The sequence below is a fragment of the Haliaeetus leucocephalus genome, unplaced genomic scaffold (genome assembly GCF_000737465.1).
Source record: "Haliaeetus leucocephalus isolate CR32 unplaced genomic scaffold, Haliaeetus_leucocephalus-4.0 Scaffold906, whole genome shotgun sequence".
In the NCBI taxonomy this organism is placed as follows: Eukaryota; Metazoa; Chordata; class Aves; order Accipitriformes; family Accipitridae; genus Haliaeetus; species Haliaeetus leucocephalus.
The window spans coordinates 4,216,512-4,236,633 of record NW_010973342.1 but is presented as its reverse complement, the minus strand read 5'-3'; the positions used below and the strand labels follow the sequence as shown (position 1 = coordinate 4,236,633).

The following is a 20,122-nucleotide window of genomic DNA, read 5'->3' as shown; positions in this document are numbered from 1 at the left end:
GACATTTCATTTAAATGAGTCATAACAGGAACTCCTGAAAGGAGAGTCTCTTCTGTCTTTGGGTTCTTGGGCTAAACTTTATATTCATTACTTTCTTTCTTATTTTAAACTAAAGCAATTCTTCCCTGGTCTTTAAGAAATAAGCTGGTGATCTCAGTTCATTTGATGTGGAGTAACCAATATAACAACCTCTTTATTTGGTAGTCTTGGGTAAGAAATGAAGGGTTGGATGGGTACTGGAGACCGCACTACCCTTTTCATTCTTAGAGATGGGTCCTACATAACAGTACTGTGAAGCCTAATTAAAAAACAAAACAAAACAAACTGTGGAGAGGCTTGTTGTACTGTTACCTAGGTCTCATTGTGTTCTGGGGGCTGAAAATGTAGTTTTTTCCAAAAGTCACTGTGTTCCCATGTAGTTGTGGGCCTCCATGAAAGAAAATGAACCAGTTGAAAGTCCAGTAACAGTTCCCCTTTTAAAATTATTCAGACTTTTTCACAACAAATAACTAATGTCCTACATATTGAAATTTTTTTTTTTTTTTTACATATTTTAATTTTCATGTATTCCAACTGGTCTACTCTACTTTTACTGGTGGTTGTGGTTTATTTTTCTGTCATAGTCACCTATGAGAGACCTTTAAGTAATCAAACAAAATAATTTTGCAAAACTAAAATCTTAGTTTCTCTTAGCTTTGTGACAAACCAGATTTTATTGGTTTGGGTTGTTTGGTTTTTTTTAGGAATAACAAAAATCTAAAAGAAAGATGTAAAATACCTTCTTTTTTTTGCTACAACCTTATTGCATACACTAACTCTATTCCACACTCCTCTCACAGTGCACTGCTATTTTATGGGAACTGTATTCTACAAAAGAACGGTGATTTTATGGAAAAAAGTGTGGGCTGAAACAAAACTTTTCTATTTTCATGATTTCATGGAGTTTGCATGGAAAGACTATTCAGTGATGTACAGTAATTATAATAAAGACTGCTGGAAACTATCTGCAGTCAAGAATTGGTATTTCAAAGGACTAAATCATTAATAATGGTTGCTTTTTTAAGTGCTTTAATGGTTCTCCATTCATAATCTCCTATCAATAGAAAATGCATTTCTGATTGGTTTATTGAATTAAAATGTTGGGATAAAAAGAAAAATAATGACTACACAATTTAAAGTGGTCTATAATTTTGGTTTCAAATTGGTATAAAGTCAAATGACATGTATGCTTACACTACGCATTGGGCTTTTATACATTGGGTTTATACATGCTGGGAAAAGGGCTGGGGGGGGATGAAATCGTTTGTCATGTTCTACAGGGAGCAATTTGTTAACCGCAGACTGATGCAGCAAAGCCAGGCCAATATCCATCCATGTAACACGTTAACTCTTAAGGTTTTTTTCATTTGAAGATCTGGAAAAGCAAAATATGAATAATGGAAAATGGCAGAATGAGGTCTGCATCACTCAGAGCTTTTGAGAACGAACACAGATCTTAACTTTCTTAAATAAGTGAAATGCGTTTATACTGTAGTAATATTTAGCTGTGAAGTAAATATCAAATCAGTTTGCAACACAAGAATCATTACTGATTCTAGTTGCGTTACTCATCAAGAGAAAGTGTCTCTATTTTTGAATAAGCCTGCTAGTTCTGGCAAATTTCCCACTTTAAAAATCAGGGGTTTCTGGAATCTGAAGACTAATTCTGAAATGCACTTACTTCGTGTCTCTGCATATAATCGTGGTAGTACCCATCTGTGGAAGAAATAATTATTGTGTGGTGTAATTGGCTTGAAGGGATGCATTCATTTTTGAAAGTGTTAAAATACTGATTTAATCTCTTGGGTTTTTTTTGTTTTTTTTTTTTTTTAATTGCATGGTATAGTCTAGGTACTGTGAATGTTGTCCAGTTTTTCCCAGGGGGTTAGGCACGTTCATTACCCAAGTGAAAAATAGCTGTCATGGGGAGAGGCAGTCTTTCAAACCTTTAGTCCCCTCAAGAGCTGTGAATATCAAGCCAGAGGCCTTGCACTACATTATTTATTCATCGATATTCCAGTGGGGCCCATGAAGTTGTTCATTGTGATTGTTGCCTCTACTACAATGTAGGCGGGCATTTAGTCTTAGTAGAAATTGGCTTTTTCAGGGAGTATCATTTCATCCTTAGATAGGACAATTTGCAGCAATCCAGACTGAAGGTGCACAGACTGTAGATTTGATTCCATCGAAGTGTTCTTCCTTCTGTTATTAAAAAAATTCCCTCTTTTTTTTTTTTTTTGCATTTAGGATGAGAAATATTCTTAAAGTGAAATTTCAATTACAGTCAATGGATTTATTGCCTACCAAGTAAGAAGGTATTTTTTTAAGTAGACGTATAGACTGGATCCAGTAACTCAGTCAAATAAAGAGTTTATTCAGAACTCCCTTTTAATAGGTATATAATGTCATTTGTTAAGATAGAGAACCAGCTAGGGAAAATAAAAGCATCATGAACTCTCTGGAATTATACTTTAATAATATGGCTATGGAAGATCAAGGGTGAATTTAGACTATATAAACACTTACTTAACTTCTTCTGAAGACAACACTTTTTATCTGAAATAGATGGGCAGTTGATTCCTCAAAATAAATTTGCTCCCTTTCATATTGGGAAGAATTCTTTCAGAAATGGGATAGTTAGTGCTAGGATGTTTTTGCTTTGAAAGATAAATTATGCAGAAATAAAATGCAGGGTGGACTCTTAAAGCCTGGGGCTGGCTATTGTTTCCAAAGACAAAAAAAAAAATTCCCACTGCGCTTTTTTTATTATTCACAGAGAGGATGCAGTACAGTACAACCAAGGAATAGAGATCAGATAATATCAGTGCTATTTCTGTGACTTTCACTTTGTGGCTGCTAAACTTTTCTGTTATAAGGGAAATGAATTCCAAGTGCAATAAACTTTGTGATAGTTAAGGAGATTAAAAATGATCATGTGTATATCATCAAAAATTAAAAAACCCCACCTTTATTTTTGTAATAAATTCTGTAATATTTTACATAATTAATATTTTATATAATCCCTTAATTCCTGTGGCATATTTTAGAGACAATCCAGCGGTGTTTCCTATGTAAATCAAGATAACCACATAAATGAAGACATAAATGAAATAAAACTTTAAGAAAAGGAAGGGGTTATGACTTAAAAGATGTAAAAATAATGTAAATAATTATTTTTAACAAAGGCTGTTGTCCTGCAGTTAATTGCATCCTTACTCGTTCTGAGTAAATTTGTAGAAGATAATTGGATTCTGGATCAATATAAAGAAGTACTTGTGGGGATCCAGTAATACTAAGGCCAGAATCTGTTAATCCTCTTTTAATCAGAGCATGATTAAATGGGAGAATTACATGTAGTACATGACTGAGATCAATAATAAACAAAGGAGAGGGAGGGTTATGTTAAGAGTGGACAAGTGGGAAACAAGGGCAGCCTTGCAGGATGATTATTTGAAATGTAAGCTTATTTCAGTCAAACAGCAAGATACACATTTTAGAAAGAATTACCAATTTTATCAGTGAATAGATAAAATGTTAGAACAATTACAACTGCTTTTTCAACCAAATGCACACAGGCTAAAACCAGATCTATGCAAACACATGACTGACTGACATTTGGATGATGAAATGGACTTAGTTGAATTATTACTTGAAATGTAACTGGTAGCTCTGCTAAACCACTTTTTAGAATTTCTGAACTGAAAAATAACATAATGAATGGTAGATTAAATTAAAAGTGATTCAAGTACTTTAATCCACTATTTCCCAACATATTCCTCTCTGCAATAATTAAACCTGCTGTTACTGACTGCTGACGGAAAAGCAAAAAGAATGTTAACAATAAAGATCAAACCGAGGGCTGAATACTTGTAGACTGTTGCGGAGATGTTTTGTCACGTCTACTGCTTGGAAGGTATTCAAAAATTATTCCAATTTTAGTAGTGGGGAATTGGAAAGTTTAAGCAAATTATTATTGTTATTGAGGGCATGCATGTCAGTCTGGATCCAAATTCAGAACTATTCATTTTATTTATTCTCGGATTGTTCCTGGCTTTTAAATGACGTTGTGTGCAGTTCCCTTCAGCAGCTGTTGTAGCCGTGTATGTAAGAGGTTACTGCCCTCAGCAAACAGTTTGCAGTGTTTCCTTTTTTGATTATATATGCCACTGGTGAGCAGTAGTAGTCGTACCAGCTCCCTCTTTTAGCTAATATTCAGAAGTTGTCTTTCTGAATAATGTTTTGTGTTTTGTTCTTCTTGCGAATGCTTTTGAGATGAGTGTAATGAAAGAATTTCTATCATCTGCCCTGTCTTTCTAAACTTAACGCTGCAAATGTATTCCAGAAATTCCCAGGACAAAAGTAAATAGACTGGTAATGCAGAGTATTGCTGCTTTGTAGAATAATCCATTTCCTAGCTTGATGCCTACATTGTTACTGAGCCTGATTTCAAGGCACTGAGCATATGCTGCAGTTGGTGTTTCATCAGGCAAGTGAAATACAGCATATAAAGTCAAATTTCCTTTGAAAAGATTTAGCATAAACTGGAGGTAGGAATCTTTTATTAAATCCTTTTTCTCCTCAGTGTTGTATCAGTTAAGAGGTAAAAGGAAGGAAACTGTTAAAGGAAATTTAACCTGCAGATTTCTAAATCTTATATGTAAAGTATCTTTTTCCCTCTGGAAGCATAATTCACTTTATAAACTTTAAAAAAAAAAAAAAGCTTGCAGTACTAACGTCAGCCAGTGTGGAAGTCATTTATCCACCACTTAAAAGAATCCACATCTGGGAGGGCTAAAATTTTGAAGTACCGTTTCCCAACAGTTTAGGACAGGAAGGGAGAAGTATCTTTCCCAGAGTGAAACTGCCTAATTACATGTATCTTAAGGAAAAGAGTTATTTGTACTAAAGTATTTCCAGGACATGGAAGTGAACACCCACTGCAGAAGTGACCATCGCAAAGCTCCTTTTTTAAGTCTCATGTAAAAAAATGCTCTCAAGCAGCATGTTATTACTCTAGGACAGGTTGTTGTATGAATCAGAGATGAGAACAGTATCTGCCCAATCTCCTGCATTAAAGAACACACCAGAGTCTTATTAATTTGGAGACTAAAAATGACTGAATACATTTGGGGGGTGGTATTTGCCAGTAAATAACCAATTCCAGGAATTGTTCCTGAAAACTTTGGTGATTTATTTTCACAAGAGTTATAAGTATTATGAAACACTTCAAACAGATTCTTATCTGCTGTAAGTCAGCACAAAATCATTAAACTGGAGCTCATTCTTTTTATCTGAATATCTGATCCTCTCTGACGTTAGAAGCTGAATGCCTGGAATCAACAGTATAGAAGTCAGCAGAGTATTCTTGTTATCTTTCAGTAGAACTGAGAGCCATCTAAATAGAAAGTGGTTTTGACAAGAACAGTAGGGTTTTAGCAAAGGTAGAATGCTAAGTGAAGCTGAATCTACATGGAAGACGTGTCTGTCTACATGGAAGCTGTACTGGTAAAACTCTAGAATAGAATTTAACATTCTGCCATATGTGAAATCCACTAAGTATGGACTTTCAAACACAGAGCTCTTCTCTTACAGTGAAAGTTAATAAACATCTACTTGTTTTTATAAAAAAATGGATAAATATGGTGTGAATGGAACTATATCGAGTACTGATAACTTAAAACTATAGGTGCTGAATTTCAGATCAGATCTAAATTATGCTTTAAGTGAATCGTAACTAAAATTTGGCACACTGAAAATAAATGGATCTAATAATTATGGTATAGAAACAATATCATTGCAAGATGTTGTGGGTGGACCTTTAAATCCCAAGCATCTGCATGAGAGTTATCGTTGTTTGATCTTACCATCTACATTTGACAGTTAATGCTGTTCCCGAAATTTCCAGGTTTTTTGTGACCTTGTCTTTGCCTGGAATTTGGCCAAATGCTCCCTTGGTCCTAAACTACTTGAAAGACAATGTCTTCTGTTATCTTGCTTAGATCTTACTTGGAGCTGGAGGAATATTTTATACAGAAGAAGAAAAATTCCCTTTGTCTTCCTCTGTGAAGACACTTTTCCATCCATAATCATAATGTTAAATTCAGAGAGCTTGAGAATAATACACAAAATCAAAATATCAGAAAAAGAAAAATATTCGTAAGGGAAGTCAGGAGATCAGCCAGAACAGTGCCTGACCTTTTGAAAAATGCAGTCGGGTACACTTAGCCTTCTAAGCAGTCATTTAGCTGCAAGTCTGTAAAATAGCAGATCTCCAGTTTAAAGACAGAAGACAGCATGCATCATCCCATCTTTAAACCAGCTGGAACATATTAACAGGATCAGATGCACAAGAAAATTCCCTGAGAGCTGCATGGAATGCTTAGCAGGGGAGGTGAAGATTACCAATAGGCATGATTATGCTATTCCAGTCTGTTTGGAAATTAATCTCTGCAACTACTGCTCTAAGCACTGGCTTCCTTTCGCTTCTGAAGTTAGGTAGGACAGTTGACGGATTAGATTCAGGAAAATGTAATATCATTCCTGACATGCTTTATGCAAGGCAAAGCAGTCCACAGAGATATCCATGGAACTTTTCACCACTTCAGTGCGAGAATATGTGAAGAGAAATTTTAGCTGTGAAAGCCCTCTGCACCTTAGATGGTGCCCTGCATGGCTAAGTTTGCTCAGGTATTTGTCACTCGAGAATATGGGAAGGAGACCAGTGCAGAAGTGTTGTAGGCATCACTTAAGCCTCATTGTAAAGCTCCACTGAGTACATGCAAATCTTGAGTCTATTTTAAAACTTGCAGGATATGTTTATACACAAGCTGCTTTTGGGAATCTCTTCTATTTTTTTGTGCTAAATAGCCTTGGTTCATAAATGCTTTGTTTTAAAAATGAGAGAAAAAGCACATATTAAAATATTTTTTCAGTGTAGTGCTACTCTTGAAATCATCTTCCTGTTTGGGGTAGATGAGCCAGGATCTTTTCTACCCTGCCAGGGAAAGAGAAATCATCTTCCTTAGTAATAATCCCTCAGTAATAATAATCCCATATTCTTTAGAACCAGTATTTTAGGTAAGACTTTCTGTGTTACTGTCCTGCCTCTAGTAGTAATTTATTAGATGCTTCAGAGGGATTGCTCCTGAAAAGGGCATTAATGGAAAAAACTGCCCATCATACAGATTTATTCCTCTTCAGATGGGCTTGTGTCTTGTGAAGCCCGAGAGCTAACATTGACCTTATTTTTGCTTTGTTCCTATTAGACAACTTGAAAGCCCAGTTGCTTCACATGGTGACTCAGTGACACCATAACTCCAAGACTTAATGGCATTTCTTATATTTAGCTGTAGAAAGAATTAGCAACCAAATAAATACAGCAACACTTACACCTTCCATAGCATTTCTCAGTAGGAGTTTCCAGCTCTTTCACCTGTTGTACCCTGTTAATGCAGGCTGTATCTTTTGACTGTGGAAAGTCTTTCAGCTTAGTTCAAGTCAACAGAGCTATTAGACCTTACACCAACATCAAAGTTGCTTCTTTACATTACATTTAGTAGAAGGATGCATTCTCAATAGTAGGACAACTGGATGACTCATGCTCGGTCAATGCAAACTATTCATTAGTATGGCTTTTTAGAAATTAGTATCTCTTTTAAACCAACTTGAAAGGAGAATCGGAGATCTTCCTCAAAGGGCGTAAAATAGTAGATTAAAAGGATCAAGAGTACAATTCAGGACATCCATGTTAAGATAAACATTTTAGAACAGTATAATAGCATTTTACACTACAGCCATGCAAACTAAGTCAGTGTTCAGCTGCAGTAGGAGGATGTAAACATGAAGCATAATATAGCCCCATTAAATGTTAGCTGTAATTTAGTAGGCTGGAGTCATGCTGGGCTAGCAGGGCTGAGAAAGCTTTCTGCCTTCTCTCTGCTATTGCTCAGCTGATTTGTTTGGAGGTTGATCTAATTCCTCTGGATGTGAAAAAAGGCAAGCATTACTGATGTGGAATATCCACATTATTAATGTGGGGCTGCACTGTAGCTAAAGTACTAAAATGATATTGCATGACTTAAAATTCTAACTTATTTTCATTAAATAGAAAGTTTTAACCCTTGAGAAGACCTTGGAGTGATTTGGTTGAAACAGTATGAAATAGCTTTTTTTGTCTTTTTCATTTGCATTTTTCCCCTTCTCCATATCAAAAAGTTCTTGACTGCGATGATTATACTGAAATTTATTTTTCTTGCAAAAAACTGTACACATCACTTTGTAGAACAAACACAAACAAAAGATTTCAAAGCCAGCTATGGGATTTAACCACACAAGTCTCATGGGATTTGTATGGCTAAATATGCTAGTCAGACACTTGGTGTGTGCTGTGGCAAATGTTTAAAAATGTTTTAGGTGAGGCATGTTGGATAAGATGGTATCTTTGAAAAGGCCAGCTGGTATACATGGAAAAAAGAAATTAATTATGAAATGGAAGCCCTTACTCGGGTGTGCCTTTGTGCCTTGAAAGTTTCTCTGGTTTTGCTTGGATATCAGTTGGTATAATAAAAGGAGTTCTCTCTCTCTGAAAACTTTGCCCCTTTTTATATCATTATGGTGGGGACACCTCAACTACAGAAATCATGTTGATAACCATGGTGCAAATCATGAAATCAACTCATCCTTCTTCCTTCCCTTCTTGTTGCCTGTTGAAACAGGCAAACCAGCTTCATCTGCATTTACTTTAACAAGCGCCTAGCAGTTTGCAGTGTCACACCTAATGCAAAACTAGCTTTTTGTGGAGGTCAAGGTTTTAATCGAGGGTTAACTTGGGATAGTAACAACTTTGTATGAGTAGTTCTAGAGAATAGGCCCAAATCCTAACAATTGTGGCTTTAGAAGTGCTGTACCAAAAAGAAACTTCAAGATTAAAAAAAATCACACATAACTCAGGTGTTTCTTGAATGTTTAAAGCCCTTCAGCAGATTCTGTCTTTTCTTCTTGTCCCGTAAACCGTGGCCCATAATTGCTCGGTTGCGGTTCAGGACAATGAACTGCAACTTCAAATCATCCTTTCTTAGTCTGCTGGAGAATTTATCTCTAGCCAAGTAAAAGTAATATCTCAGCAGGGATCCAGTACTGGCGGCCAGTTCAAGTCAAGGAACATCTTCTGTTCTGCCCCAGTGGAAGCTCTATACTCTCTTCCTTCACCTTTGGGTTTGCTGGTGTAAGAGTTTTTGTTCTAGAGGTGTACAAATTTATACTAAGTAGTTATTTTTAATGGAGTCTTTTTAAAAACTCTCAAAAATGCTAAATTAAGACAGATTAGCATTTTGCATTTATCTTTGAGATCTACTGTTTAGTTACCTACTTGGTGCATTAATAAGTCTCCTTGATGGAGTGGAGGAGTAACCCAGCTGGCAATCTACTGTTAGGACCTCAGAGGAGGTTGCAGTATTGAAAACTGCTAAAACCAGAAAGTACATAACTCTCCTGTTTTGTGGTTTTTGTTTTTAATTCTTCTGTTAGGTGTAAACCACAGGAAGAAAAAGGATTCACAAGGGACTTCAGGAAACTCTTGTGAGCAGACCTCTCACAAAGCAAAGACCAGCAGAAACTTTAATCCTCCCGGTATGAGAGAGAACCCCGGAACGGAGCTCCCTGTGAAGAGGATAATTGATGTGGACGGAGTCAAACTGGAAGATGCTGGCACACGCTCCTGTGACGATTCTGAAGGGAACCTCAGCTTTGAAGGTTACATCTCTGAACTGAGATCTTGCCAAGGGAGGATGAGGACTGGAGTTTATAGGACATCAGACCTTCCATCTCTGATTACTGTAAAGAGTGAGAAGAATAAGGGCACTGAGAATCAGTATAAAGCTACTTTTGTTTAAATCTCTGTTTTTAATTAAGAGTTCTGGTATTTTTGCTTGGCATCAGCAGCAATGGAGATATGCCTTAGAGACATGTTTCTGCCGGTTATAAGCTGTTTTCCGCACCCAGTTGCCTTCAGCGAGCCTGCCAGACCATCTCTTCTGATATGAGTTAGAACCCATAGAATGAAAAAATAGTATTTCAACAAAAGTATTGAGCTATTTGTTTTTGTTCTCTTACCGTTTCTGTATCATTTTCCCTGGGATGATTCCATTGCACAGTGTAATTAAAATTATGATTTCCACCCCTACCCTTCTTGTCTTTATTAAAGACAAACTCACTTTAAATTCCCCTATCCAAACTTTTTATTTAAGATAATTTCACTTTAATCTTCTAATGTTTTTTCCTTGTCTGCAGGATTCCCTGTGTGTCGGTAGACTTTTGAAGTGGAAGTAGAATCAGTTACCGGTGTAAAAAGATTAAGATTATTTTCTTAATATCTTCCTATCTGTCTCATGACATTTAGGAAGAGGTTCAGATGGAATTCAGTCTTGTCTAATGCATTGCCTGGATGGACATATGCAATAAGACTGTTGTTATACAAGCAGTAAGAAGCAAAAAAACCCTGTGAATTTCCTGTGCTGGGAATACTAGCTGCTCTCATAGCCAACACAGGCGATGTTTCCATACCAGTAATGTATATAGTAATTACTTAGTGGTGGGAGGGTCGTCTGGGTCCCTCCTCATCACTGCTCTTGGTGTCTTTTAGCTTTGGGGAAAGGCGGATTTTGTTACTGCTCTTTCGATAGGTGGTTAAGTGTCCCTCATTATTCTTGTTGTTAATTCTAGTTTCAGTAAATCTTCTAGCCTTAAGTGGAGTTTTGAGAAGGAAAAGATACTTAAGACTACTGAATATGTTGCTTTTGCCACCCACTCCTTTTCCTCCTTTCCCCTTTCTTCAGAAGAGGTTATGAGTCTGGACATGCAAAAGGGTACACTAATTAATGAGAGCGTTGGACCTCTGCTCATCAATGTGAAACAGTATTGAGTGTATATATTGAGACCTTCTGGTGGTTCACTGATTTGAAATTATTGTGAGACTTAAAAAGTCATGTTGTATAGCTCTTAGACTGCAGATCCACACAGGCAGTAAGTCTAAAGCATCACAGTAGTTAATGAATAACTTCTCTTTCTTTGCTCCTAAAGCATACCAAGAGTCATGAATTTTCTGAATAGCCAGGAATACTGGAGTCAGTCACTCAGTTTCTTAAACTCAAATCTCTAAGATGAGAAAGAGGTACACAGGATTTTATAACAGTAAAGTAAGATTCCTAAAGCTCAAGCGTTATACATCAAACACTCCGGTGATATAAATGGACACAACACCCATTAGCTTTAATACTTTAATTCTTTTCTACTGATAAGTGATTTTGTTCTTGATATTGAGGAAAACCCTTGTTAACATAAGGCTCAACTCAGTGTATGACTGAATGAGGATATCTGCTATGAAAATGGTTGTTCTTTTAAAAACTTTCAAGATTAAAACTAATTCAAGAGTCGTGCAAAAATCACAGTGGTGTAACCATACTAGAGACTTGGGGAAACACAGCAGGTGGAACTAGGAGTGAGTGAACAGGCTTGGAGACTGATGTAACTGGGTACCATGCTGTAACGGACCGTGCTGTTAAAATACAACCATAGCATACTGCACGCAGTCTGACTTTACCTGTCCTGAGGATAAAGGGGGAAAGCTTCTATACTGATCCATAGGATATGTTGGTTTGTATTCTACTATGTATCAGCTGTGTGGGACACAACATAACAAAACAATCATAGCCCAAATGTGTGAAAATATTTAAATATCTATGTATTCTTAAAGTGTTTTTCTCATGGTTTGGGGTTTTTTTGGTAGTATTTTGCTAATAATTGCCCATGAAAGGATATTTCTTTGCACAGATAAATGGCCACAATTTTTTCCTGTCTTCTGAAAATTAATAGGTTTGTTCTAATCAAGACCAGCATTACACCAGTCAAACTCAAGAGAGGGCTTTTTGACCTGTGATATGCTTTGCACTTTTTGTGTGTCTTGGAAGATAAAATCCGAACATCATACAGGTAAAAACTTGAAATTCAAATACAACCATTACAGTCTTTATTAATTTCTGACGAGCATTTTAGATGAAGCAAGGTTGCTTATCTTACATTGTGCAAGTGCACTTAAGTGACTTTCAGTGAGCAATACAGAATTCTTCAGCTGGAAAAAGACAGCTGGGGAGAGATATAATAAAGTCTGGAAAACCTTGAGTGCCATGGAAAGGGTGGATAGGGATTGACTATCACACTCTTTTCTAATACAAGAATTAGGGGCCATCAGATGAAGCTAGTGGAAGCCAGGTTCAAATCAAAGAGCTGGTTCTTCACCTTCTCCTGTTTTATTTCCATGAGCTGCTATGCTCAGAATAAAAGCAAACAAACCCCCTGTTTTTAAATTCTGAGTGCAGCAAACTGGATTTGACTGTATCAAGGATTCAGAGGGAATTTGACAGCATGGGAGAGTCAAGCTGTGTGCAGGAAAATGAAGGATGTGAAAGAATGGAGTTTTCTTTAACATAGGGACAAATCTTGGCACAATGCCTGGAAATCCTGTAAACAACGGGACATGGGAAAAACCGTTCCTCCCCTCGCTGCACTGTTATGCCAGTTATTGGCATATTGTATAGAAGAATGGCTTCTTAGCTAGGACTCATGGAAATTCATTCCTTAGACTTAGAAATAATTAATATTAGCTCTTCTATTCAATATCTGGCAGAATATAAAAGCTAAACCTGCTGGAATCAGTTGCCACAGATCATGGAGTTAATAAAAATGAGTGCGGACAGCCTGTCTCTGGCTGATGTTTTCCAAGATTTTGCTAAGGATGTTGTCCAGTTTTAATTACTGCATGACTTCAACATTATAATATGATTTTAAGTTGCCTCATTATACTGTGATTTCCACTACTAATGAAATCTACTTTCAATTAAAAAAGCAGCCCGACTGAAGTGCTTCTTGATAGCTTAATCCTTTATCTTGCCAGCCAGTTCCTAATCAGATTTTATGTGACTTTATTTCTCTTTTACTTTTCCCGATTTTCCCCTGTTGAAACTCCACTTGTACAGAGAATTACTCTTACGTGTCCTTAATCCCACGATGATAAATAAGGGGGGAATTCGGTCTCCCCATCCTCTTACATGGAAGAGGGAGATCCACTGACCTATATCAGTACTCAAACCTGAAACTGTGACAACTAGTGATATAATAAAACCAACCCCAACACTTAGAAAATCCTGCAGCATTCTAAATCTTATATAATATAGCAGTTGTGTTATATTTCCCTTGTTGTCATGGTATCTGATTTTCAAATGGTAGTGGTTTCGGCCTCATAGGCTCCACAACAGTCACAGTTTTGTTGTTTTTTTTGTTTTAAAGACTCTGTGACGAATAGAAAATATATATACAGACAAAATTGCAAAGGGACTTCCCACTTAGGATTACTGTACCAGTGTGCCTTGTCAACAAATTTGTCATATAACACACATGCAAAATAAACCACTGCGCAATTTAGCTCTGGGGGACTGCATGACAAATAACTGATGTTTTTTGAAGGCACATAAACAGGCTTTGCAAATAGACTTTGCAAGAGATTTACTGCTGTGTGGGAAGGAGCCAATACCTGGCTGCACCATGTCCTTTCTCATGCCCCTGAAAGTCTTCAGGGGGCTATTTAATGTCTTTCAAGGATGCTGGGTCCTTCGTGCACTACTTCGCCTGAAAGTTTTGGCCTCTTTTCTTGCCTTTCCTGTAGTGTGCCTTGCTTTATTCTTCCTTCTCTTCTAATGCTGGAATTTACTGTTCTCAACAGAAAACTATTAAAAGACATGGCTCAGCTGGTAGCCTCCTTATCTTCTTGTAGCAGAGATAATCAGGACTTATGAGCTTATTTTGATTTTTTGGAAGTAGCCTGATTTTTGCCACAATACTGAAATCCTTGCCAGTAGCTGTTTCTCAGTAGTTGGTGCTATTGCTCGCCCCAGACCCCTCCGACACAGTATCAATAGCGAATGTTGTCGTTTAAGGTGGTCTCTCCTAAGGTACTTGGTACCTGGGAGACCAGGTGAGTGTGTGGTAGTGCGCTGTAGTGTCTGCGATGCAAACACCCCGAGGCATCTTTTCACAATTTTTCAAAGATCTTGAAAAGTTTCCAAAGGCTTAGTTGGACGAAGGCCACAGCCCAATGGCAGGTCCTGATCAAGAGATGTGAGAAGGCAAAACCATTGCAGGTCTGAGACACTCCTCCTAACTCTCAACAGCAGCTCATTGTGTCAAGTTTAGAAACGACCGTATTTTCTGCATCGACAGGCAGATTTCCAAGCTTTGTGGGATTGTAGCAAACCTGTGTGACAACAGTGTTGCTCTGCAGGTAGTGTGGGTGTTTACCCTGCAGCAAAAACAAGTGGCACATCCAAGCACTTCTCTCTGCCTGTGCTCTTGGAACAGCATCCTGAGCTTAGCATCATAGGGTACTGAACAACCAGGAGATTTGTGAACCCTAATCCAATGCCAATTAAAACTCAGGAAAAGCTTTCATTGATCTTACTGACATATTTTCTTGCTGTAGACCAACTGTCACTTTTAGCTGGGCTACTCTTGATTTTTTTCAGAAGACCTTTATCTGCTGAGAAGTGCTGGATGATCAGGTGTCTGCAAATCTTGCCTGCATTACTCAAAAGGTTAGCAAATCCAATATGTTACACGTGAACCAACATGTTTTCTGAATTGTTTGTGTGGAAGAGAAGGACAGAAAATTGTTTATATTTTTTCATCCCAAGCGATCATTCTGTTCTACAGTCTAAAATGTTGTACAGAATTTGATTGGCATTCTTGTTTTATTTGTGGTTTTGTCTTTAAACAGCTATATAATGACTTTCTAATATGAAAATGCACATTGGATTTATTTCTCATGCCTTGTCTCCCCAAAGTATTGCGAAATCCTGTACCACACAATAATGTTTATAGAATCTTAAGTGTATCAAACTCATTTAAAATCTTAATTGTGTATGTAGTTAGTAAATAATTTATACCACTGGAACTGATAATGTTTCACTGATATCTAATTTCAGTGTAGGGAAAACATGTGAAAAAAGTTTTTTTTCAGTTATTCCGGGACCTGCTGCCATTTGGACATCACAGCTTCAATGGAAGTATGAGACAACGTGAAACTAGCCTGCGTTTTATTGGATTTTGCAAAGATATCTTCTTAAACCTAGCTTACATAAAGAAATTCCTTTAAAAGATGATTGTTAAGAATTTCTGCCAAATATTTATATACCTTAAAAATAGCTCATCCTCTGGAATTTAATAATAGTCAGTTAGGTTTTTAGCCTTTAATTAATTCCTTTTGCTCTATTCTAGCAACACAAAGGGATTGCAAACCTGAGGTAAGGCAGTAGCCAAATGTTTTCCAGGTACAATGTAATTCTCTTCTGGCTTCCCTTCTGCATAGTCTTGGTGGGTTGTCTAGTTCTGCGGTTTCTGAGTGGACAAATGCATCAGAACTGCTCTGCCCTTGCAGCAGGCACTGCTAAAATATACAAATGCTCTCTCTGCCAGAGAGCAAGAATGGAAAAAACTGGGGCCCCAGTGGTTCAGTGTCTGTGTACACTAACCTGAATCAGTGACACAATGGTCCTTAAATGCTTCCCTTGTCATTCACCATCCTCTTTGTTTGTGCTTTGAACACTCTGTGCCAGAGCAAGGGGGCATAGAGATGTTTGAGTACCAATAGTAGAAAATAACGACTGATGGGAATGGGATGAAATGTAACCCTTCCAAGTCCATGCCAGCACTGTATTGCTCCCCATGATAATCTCGTACTGGTTTCCAGTGATGATGCTGAATCCCATCCCTGCAGGTACACAGAGCTGCAAAGCCACTAGAGCATTTGCAAGTGCCCGTAGCCTGCAGCAAGTGTCAAGGTGAGTAGTGTAAAGACCACTCACCTACCTCACTGGAGAAGGCCCTGAAGTCCAGGTTTGGGAAGTGTAGTCTTAAATACCTTGTTGTCTGCTTTGCCAGGATGTGCCAACCTGTACCTTGTTTACATTCTCTGCCCGCAAAGACCTACTCACAATCTCAAAATAGCATATAACTAAGTTCATAGAATCATAGAATCGTTTAGGTTGGAAAAGACCTTTAAGATCATCGAGTCCAACCGTCAACCCAATACCACCATGCCCACTAAACCATGTCCTGAAGTGCCACATCTATGCGTTTTTTGAACACCTCCAGGGATGGTGACTCCACCACTTCCCTGGGCAGCCTGTTCCAATGCCTGACAACCCTTTCAGTGAAGAAATTGTTCCTAGTGTCCAATCCAAACCTCCTCTGGAGCAACTTGAGGCCATTTCCTCTTGTCCTATCGCTTGTTACTTGGGAAAAGAGACCAACACCCACCTCGCTACAACCCCCCTTCAGGTAGTTGTAGAGAGCGATAAGGTCTCCCCTCAGCCTCCTTTTCTCCAGGCTGAACAGCCCCAGCTCCCTCAGCTGCTCCTTGTAAGACTTGTGCTCCAGGCCCCTCACCAGCTTTGTTGCCCTTCTCTGGACACGCTCCAGCACCTCAATGTCTTTCCTGTAGTGAGGGGCCCAAAACTGAACACGGTATTCAAGGTGCGGCCTCACCAGTGCCGTGTACAGGGGAACCATCACCTCCCTGCTCCTGCTGGCCACACTATTTCTGATACAGGCCAGGATGCCGTTGGCCTTCTTGGCCACCTGGGCACACTGCTGGCTCATATTCAGCCGGCTGTTGACCAGCATCCCCAGTTATTGTTAGTTATTGTTACAGTTATTGTACAGCTTCAAACCTCAATTCCAGAGCGGGCTGATAAAGAAATGAAAGGCCAGCTAGAAGTTCATCTAATTCAAGCTAATCCTCTTGGAGTGGCATAATCTTAGATCAGGGCACAAAAATGAAGCTAATGCATCTCCCCATTCCTGCAAGAGGTAACTGGGGTCTTTCTTAATGATTTGAGTCTTTCCTGGAAAGATGAAACCACATGGTGAGGGGAAACTACCCTTTAATTACTATTCTCCCTCATTTATAGACTTGCACAAGCATCCTTTTCAATAACTATTTGCCAGTATTTGCCAGTATACCAACAACATGGACTCAAACACCAGCAATATCTACATAACTTCAACCTCTTCCATGCTTTTAAAATTTCCAGAGTCAATACTACAGCCAGGATGAAGCAACGCCTGGCTGAGATCAGCCCTCTGTATGCAAAGCACTTAGCTGAAACTTGTTTGCAACCAGGAGATTATCGGCGATGGCGGGCACATATCTTTGATCTTGTCCTTGCTCATTTGAGCGTTGAGTAAAACGTGTGCATGTGTGTATTAGAAAATCCAGAACGACACATGCCGCAACTCCTCTCCCTGGCAAGAGGGCGAAGGCACAAACAGGCAGATGTTCATCTCCCTGTTGGAAGGTGCTGGATGGCTAAGCACGCTCCATCGGTTGGTCTTGCACCACCTCAGTCTCCCAGAGGGTGCTGGTGCTCCCATTGCATCTTGCCTGCGCTTGTGGGAAAGGGACAGATACAGAGGTGTGAGATTTTGCTGCCATTCATTGCAACGACATCAGTTTATAGCATGAAAGAACCCACTCTGTGATGCCATAAGATGTAATTTTCCTTGCTAGACAACTGTGTAGTTAACAGGATTGGGCCCTGAGTGAGTGAAAGAAAGTCCAGTTTAATTCAAAATAGACTTAACAGAGCTGATCAGAAAGTCATGATTTCTCTTTTAGGAGAACCCAGTTGGGATCTTCTTGCCTAACTTTAAATGTCTAATCCAAAGCTGCCTTTGTATCCGAAACATGGGTGTTACTTTATGTATTTGCTAGAGATATGTTTAATACTGTCTATGGATGTAAAGAATTATTTGTTTAATACTGTCCGTGGATATAAAGAATGATTTGTTTCATCCTCGAGCTGAAACGTACCGGTGACTCATACCTTAAATTTCACTTTTCTGTATTTTGTAGGTCTCCATTGCTTATACTGTGAGCCTTGATACCTACCTCAGATGTAAATACATATGCAGGAGGTCCCTGAAGATAGGTGAGGTGACTCTGATCTGCCAGTTTCTCCTGATGTGTGAACAATCTAAGTCAATGACAGCTCAGATTGTTTCTGCAGCAATTACACAGAGCAGCAATTACATTTCTGCAGCAATTACGAGGAGTGGCACTGGAGGTACAGGGAAATGAGGGGAAAAAAAGAGACAGAAGGAAATAGGGGGGGGTATATGGGCCACACTGTCAAATCTTTAGCCTAAGCCTATTCTTGAGACCAGCACTGATAGTGAGTGGTACACAAATCACTTCAGAAGTCAGGATTTGTGCCGTGGGGAGAGGGCTGCTCACCGGGAGAACCCTCAGGTTCTTCCTGGGACACCTCTGCCTGCCTTACTTTTGGGAGTGCAGGAAAAAGGCCCTTTAGGCTTTGTCAGGGACAGAATCCCTATTGATTTGGTGAAAAAACTGTGCAGCAGTCTCCAACAGGGTGAGATCGCGTATAGGCAGGAGCAGGGGGAGGTAGTAGAGAAGAGGAGGCCATCAGTAGTGGGGCTTTTGTATGCAGCGGGAGGGGAGCCCTGGTAAAGGACATCCGTGTCCCTCCCTCCAGGATGCAAGCTTATTTCTCTGCCTACCTGTTAGATGACCAGCTCTCCCAAACACACCCCGAGGCATGGGACTGAGGTGCAAGGGTCCTGCTCCCGCACAGGAACAAGAGCTCGGCAGCAGGGAGACCGACGGGAGAAGCGAATCCCTTAGCGGTTTGCCACCAGGTTTGTGATGCAAAAACCCCAGGGAAGGCCTGGGCAAACGCGATGCTAGATTAGCAGATTGGCAATACAGATTGACAAATCTAAGGTGAGTATCCTTATGACGATATTGCAAAATCCTGTGTCCAAGCAGCCCTGCTGGCCCTGGGCAGCTGCCGCAGTGGCACGGAGTGACGGGAGCGCTCCCTGCGCAGGGTGCAGGTTTAGCAGAGGGCACCTCATCGTGTGGCTTCCCCTGGTCACCACAGCCAAAAGGCTGATCAGTGGGTGTCACCTGGCACTTCAACCCTTTGGCATATGAGTTACCTGCAAAGCAGAAAGTGAATGTTTTTAATAAGACATTTAGTTTCCATGCATATATATATATGAAAAAAAAATACAGAAAATATATATGTATACATATATACATGGGTTTCTATACAGGATATTATTAGGGCTGCAATCAGAATAATTAGAGCACTATTTGTGAACTCTGCTCTCCACCCTACCATAGGAAATAACCCCGAAGTCGAGGCAGGCTGTGGGGCTGGCGTCCTTCCCGTGGGGCTGTCTCTTGCCCGTTAATGCTCTTCCCACTTTGAAAGGGAAGACTTCAGCTGCCTTCAGCTGCAGAAGTGGAGCCACCTTCCCTCACACATGCCTGACTTATAGACCATTTTAAAGTATGCCATGGGGGCGTCTAATATGCTAATGAAGAAAGTGGGTGGAATAGCAGGAATTTGAGCACAGCTAAAAATGTACGTGCTTAACAATTGCAAATCAGCCTGTGCTGAAGTTACCTAAATGGGTTGGCATCGGTGGAAGGTGGGTGCTTCTACACCTCTTCTTGTCAGTTTTCAGTGAGTACACGGCTAAAAAAAAATCATACGCCTCTGTATATGGGCCTACTGTTTCAGCCAGGGTTATCAGCAAAGGTTTATATCGAAGTCCTTGAAAAATAGTTACCTACGTTCCACTCTTATTCATACAGTAGGAGGAACAGTCTCTTCACACAAACACATCCTAGACAGGTTGCAGGCATAGTATTTTAGATATGTCATGACATCTGGGTTTATGAACAGAACTAAGCATCATCTTGAAATGGACTTCTGAAATCTTGGTTAGTTTTTGCAATTGGATCCATGTCTGGGGTGTATAAATGAAGGTTCTGTAAATATTGTGGCTTGTAGCAGAGCTTTAAATCACTCACAGATTTGTGTGATCAGAGGTATAAAATCACAGTTTGGTATTGTTTCTGCAGCTCAAGCTCAGCTCTTCCATTGCTACTTTTCTATGATTTGATTTTTCAGATCAGAACTAAAGATTTCTGCATGCATGAAAG

General features: G+C 39.2%; 1 protein-coding gene across 1 annotated transcript in view; it reads left to right on the top strand.

The window, feature by feature from the left end:
• Positions 1-10,218, top strand: part of RGS12 (regulator of G-protein signaling 12) — an 89,806-nt gene extending 79,588 nt beyond the window's left edge. Inside the window, exon 18 of the mRNA XM_010583515.1 lies at positions 9,565-10,218. Within this exon, the coding sequence (XP_010581817.1) occupies positions 9,565-9,929 (365 nt within the window). The 3' untranslated portion in view covers positions 9,930-10,218. The remainder of the gene's footprint in view (positions 1-9,564) is intronic.
• The last annotated feature ends 9,904 nt before the right edge of the window (positions 10,219-20,122 follow it).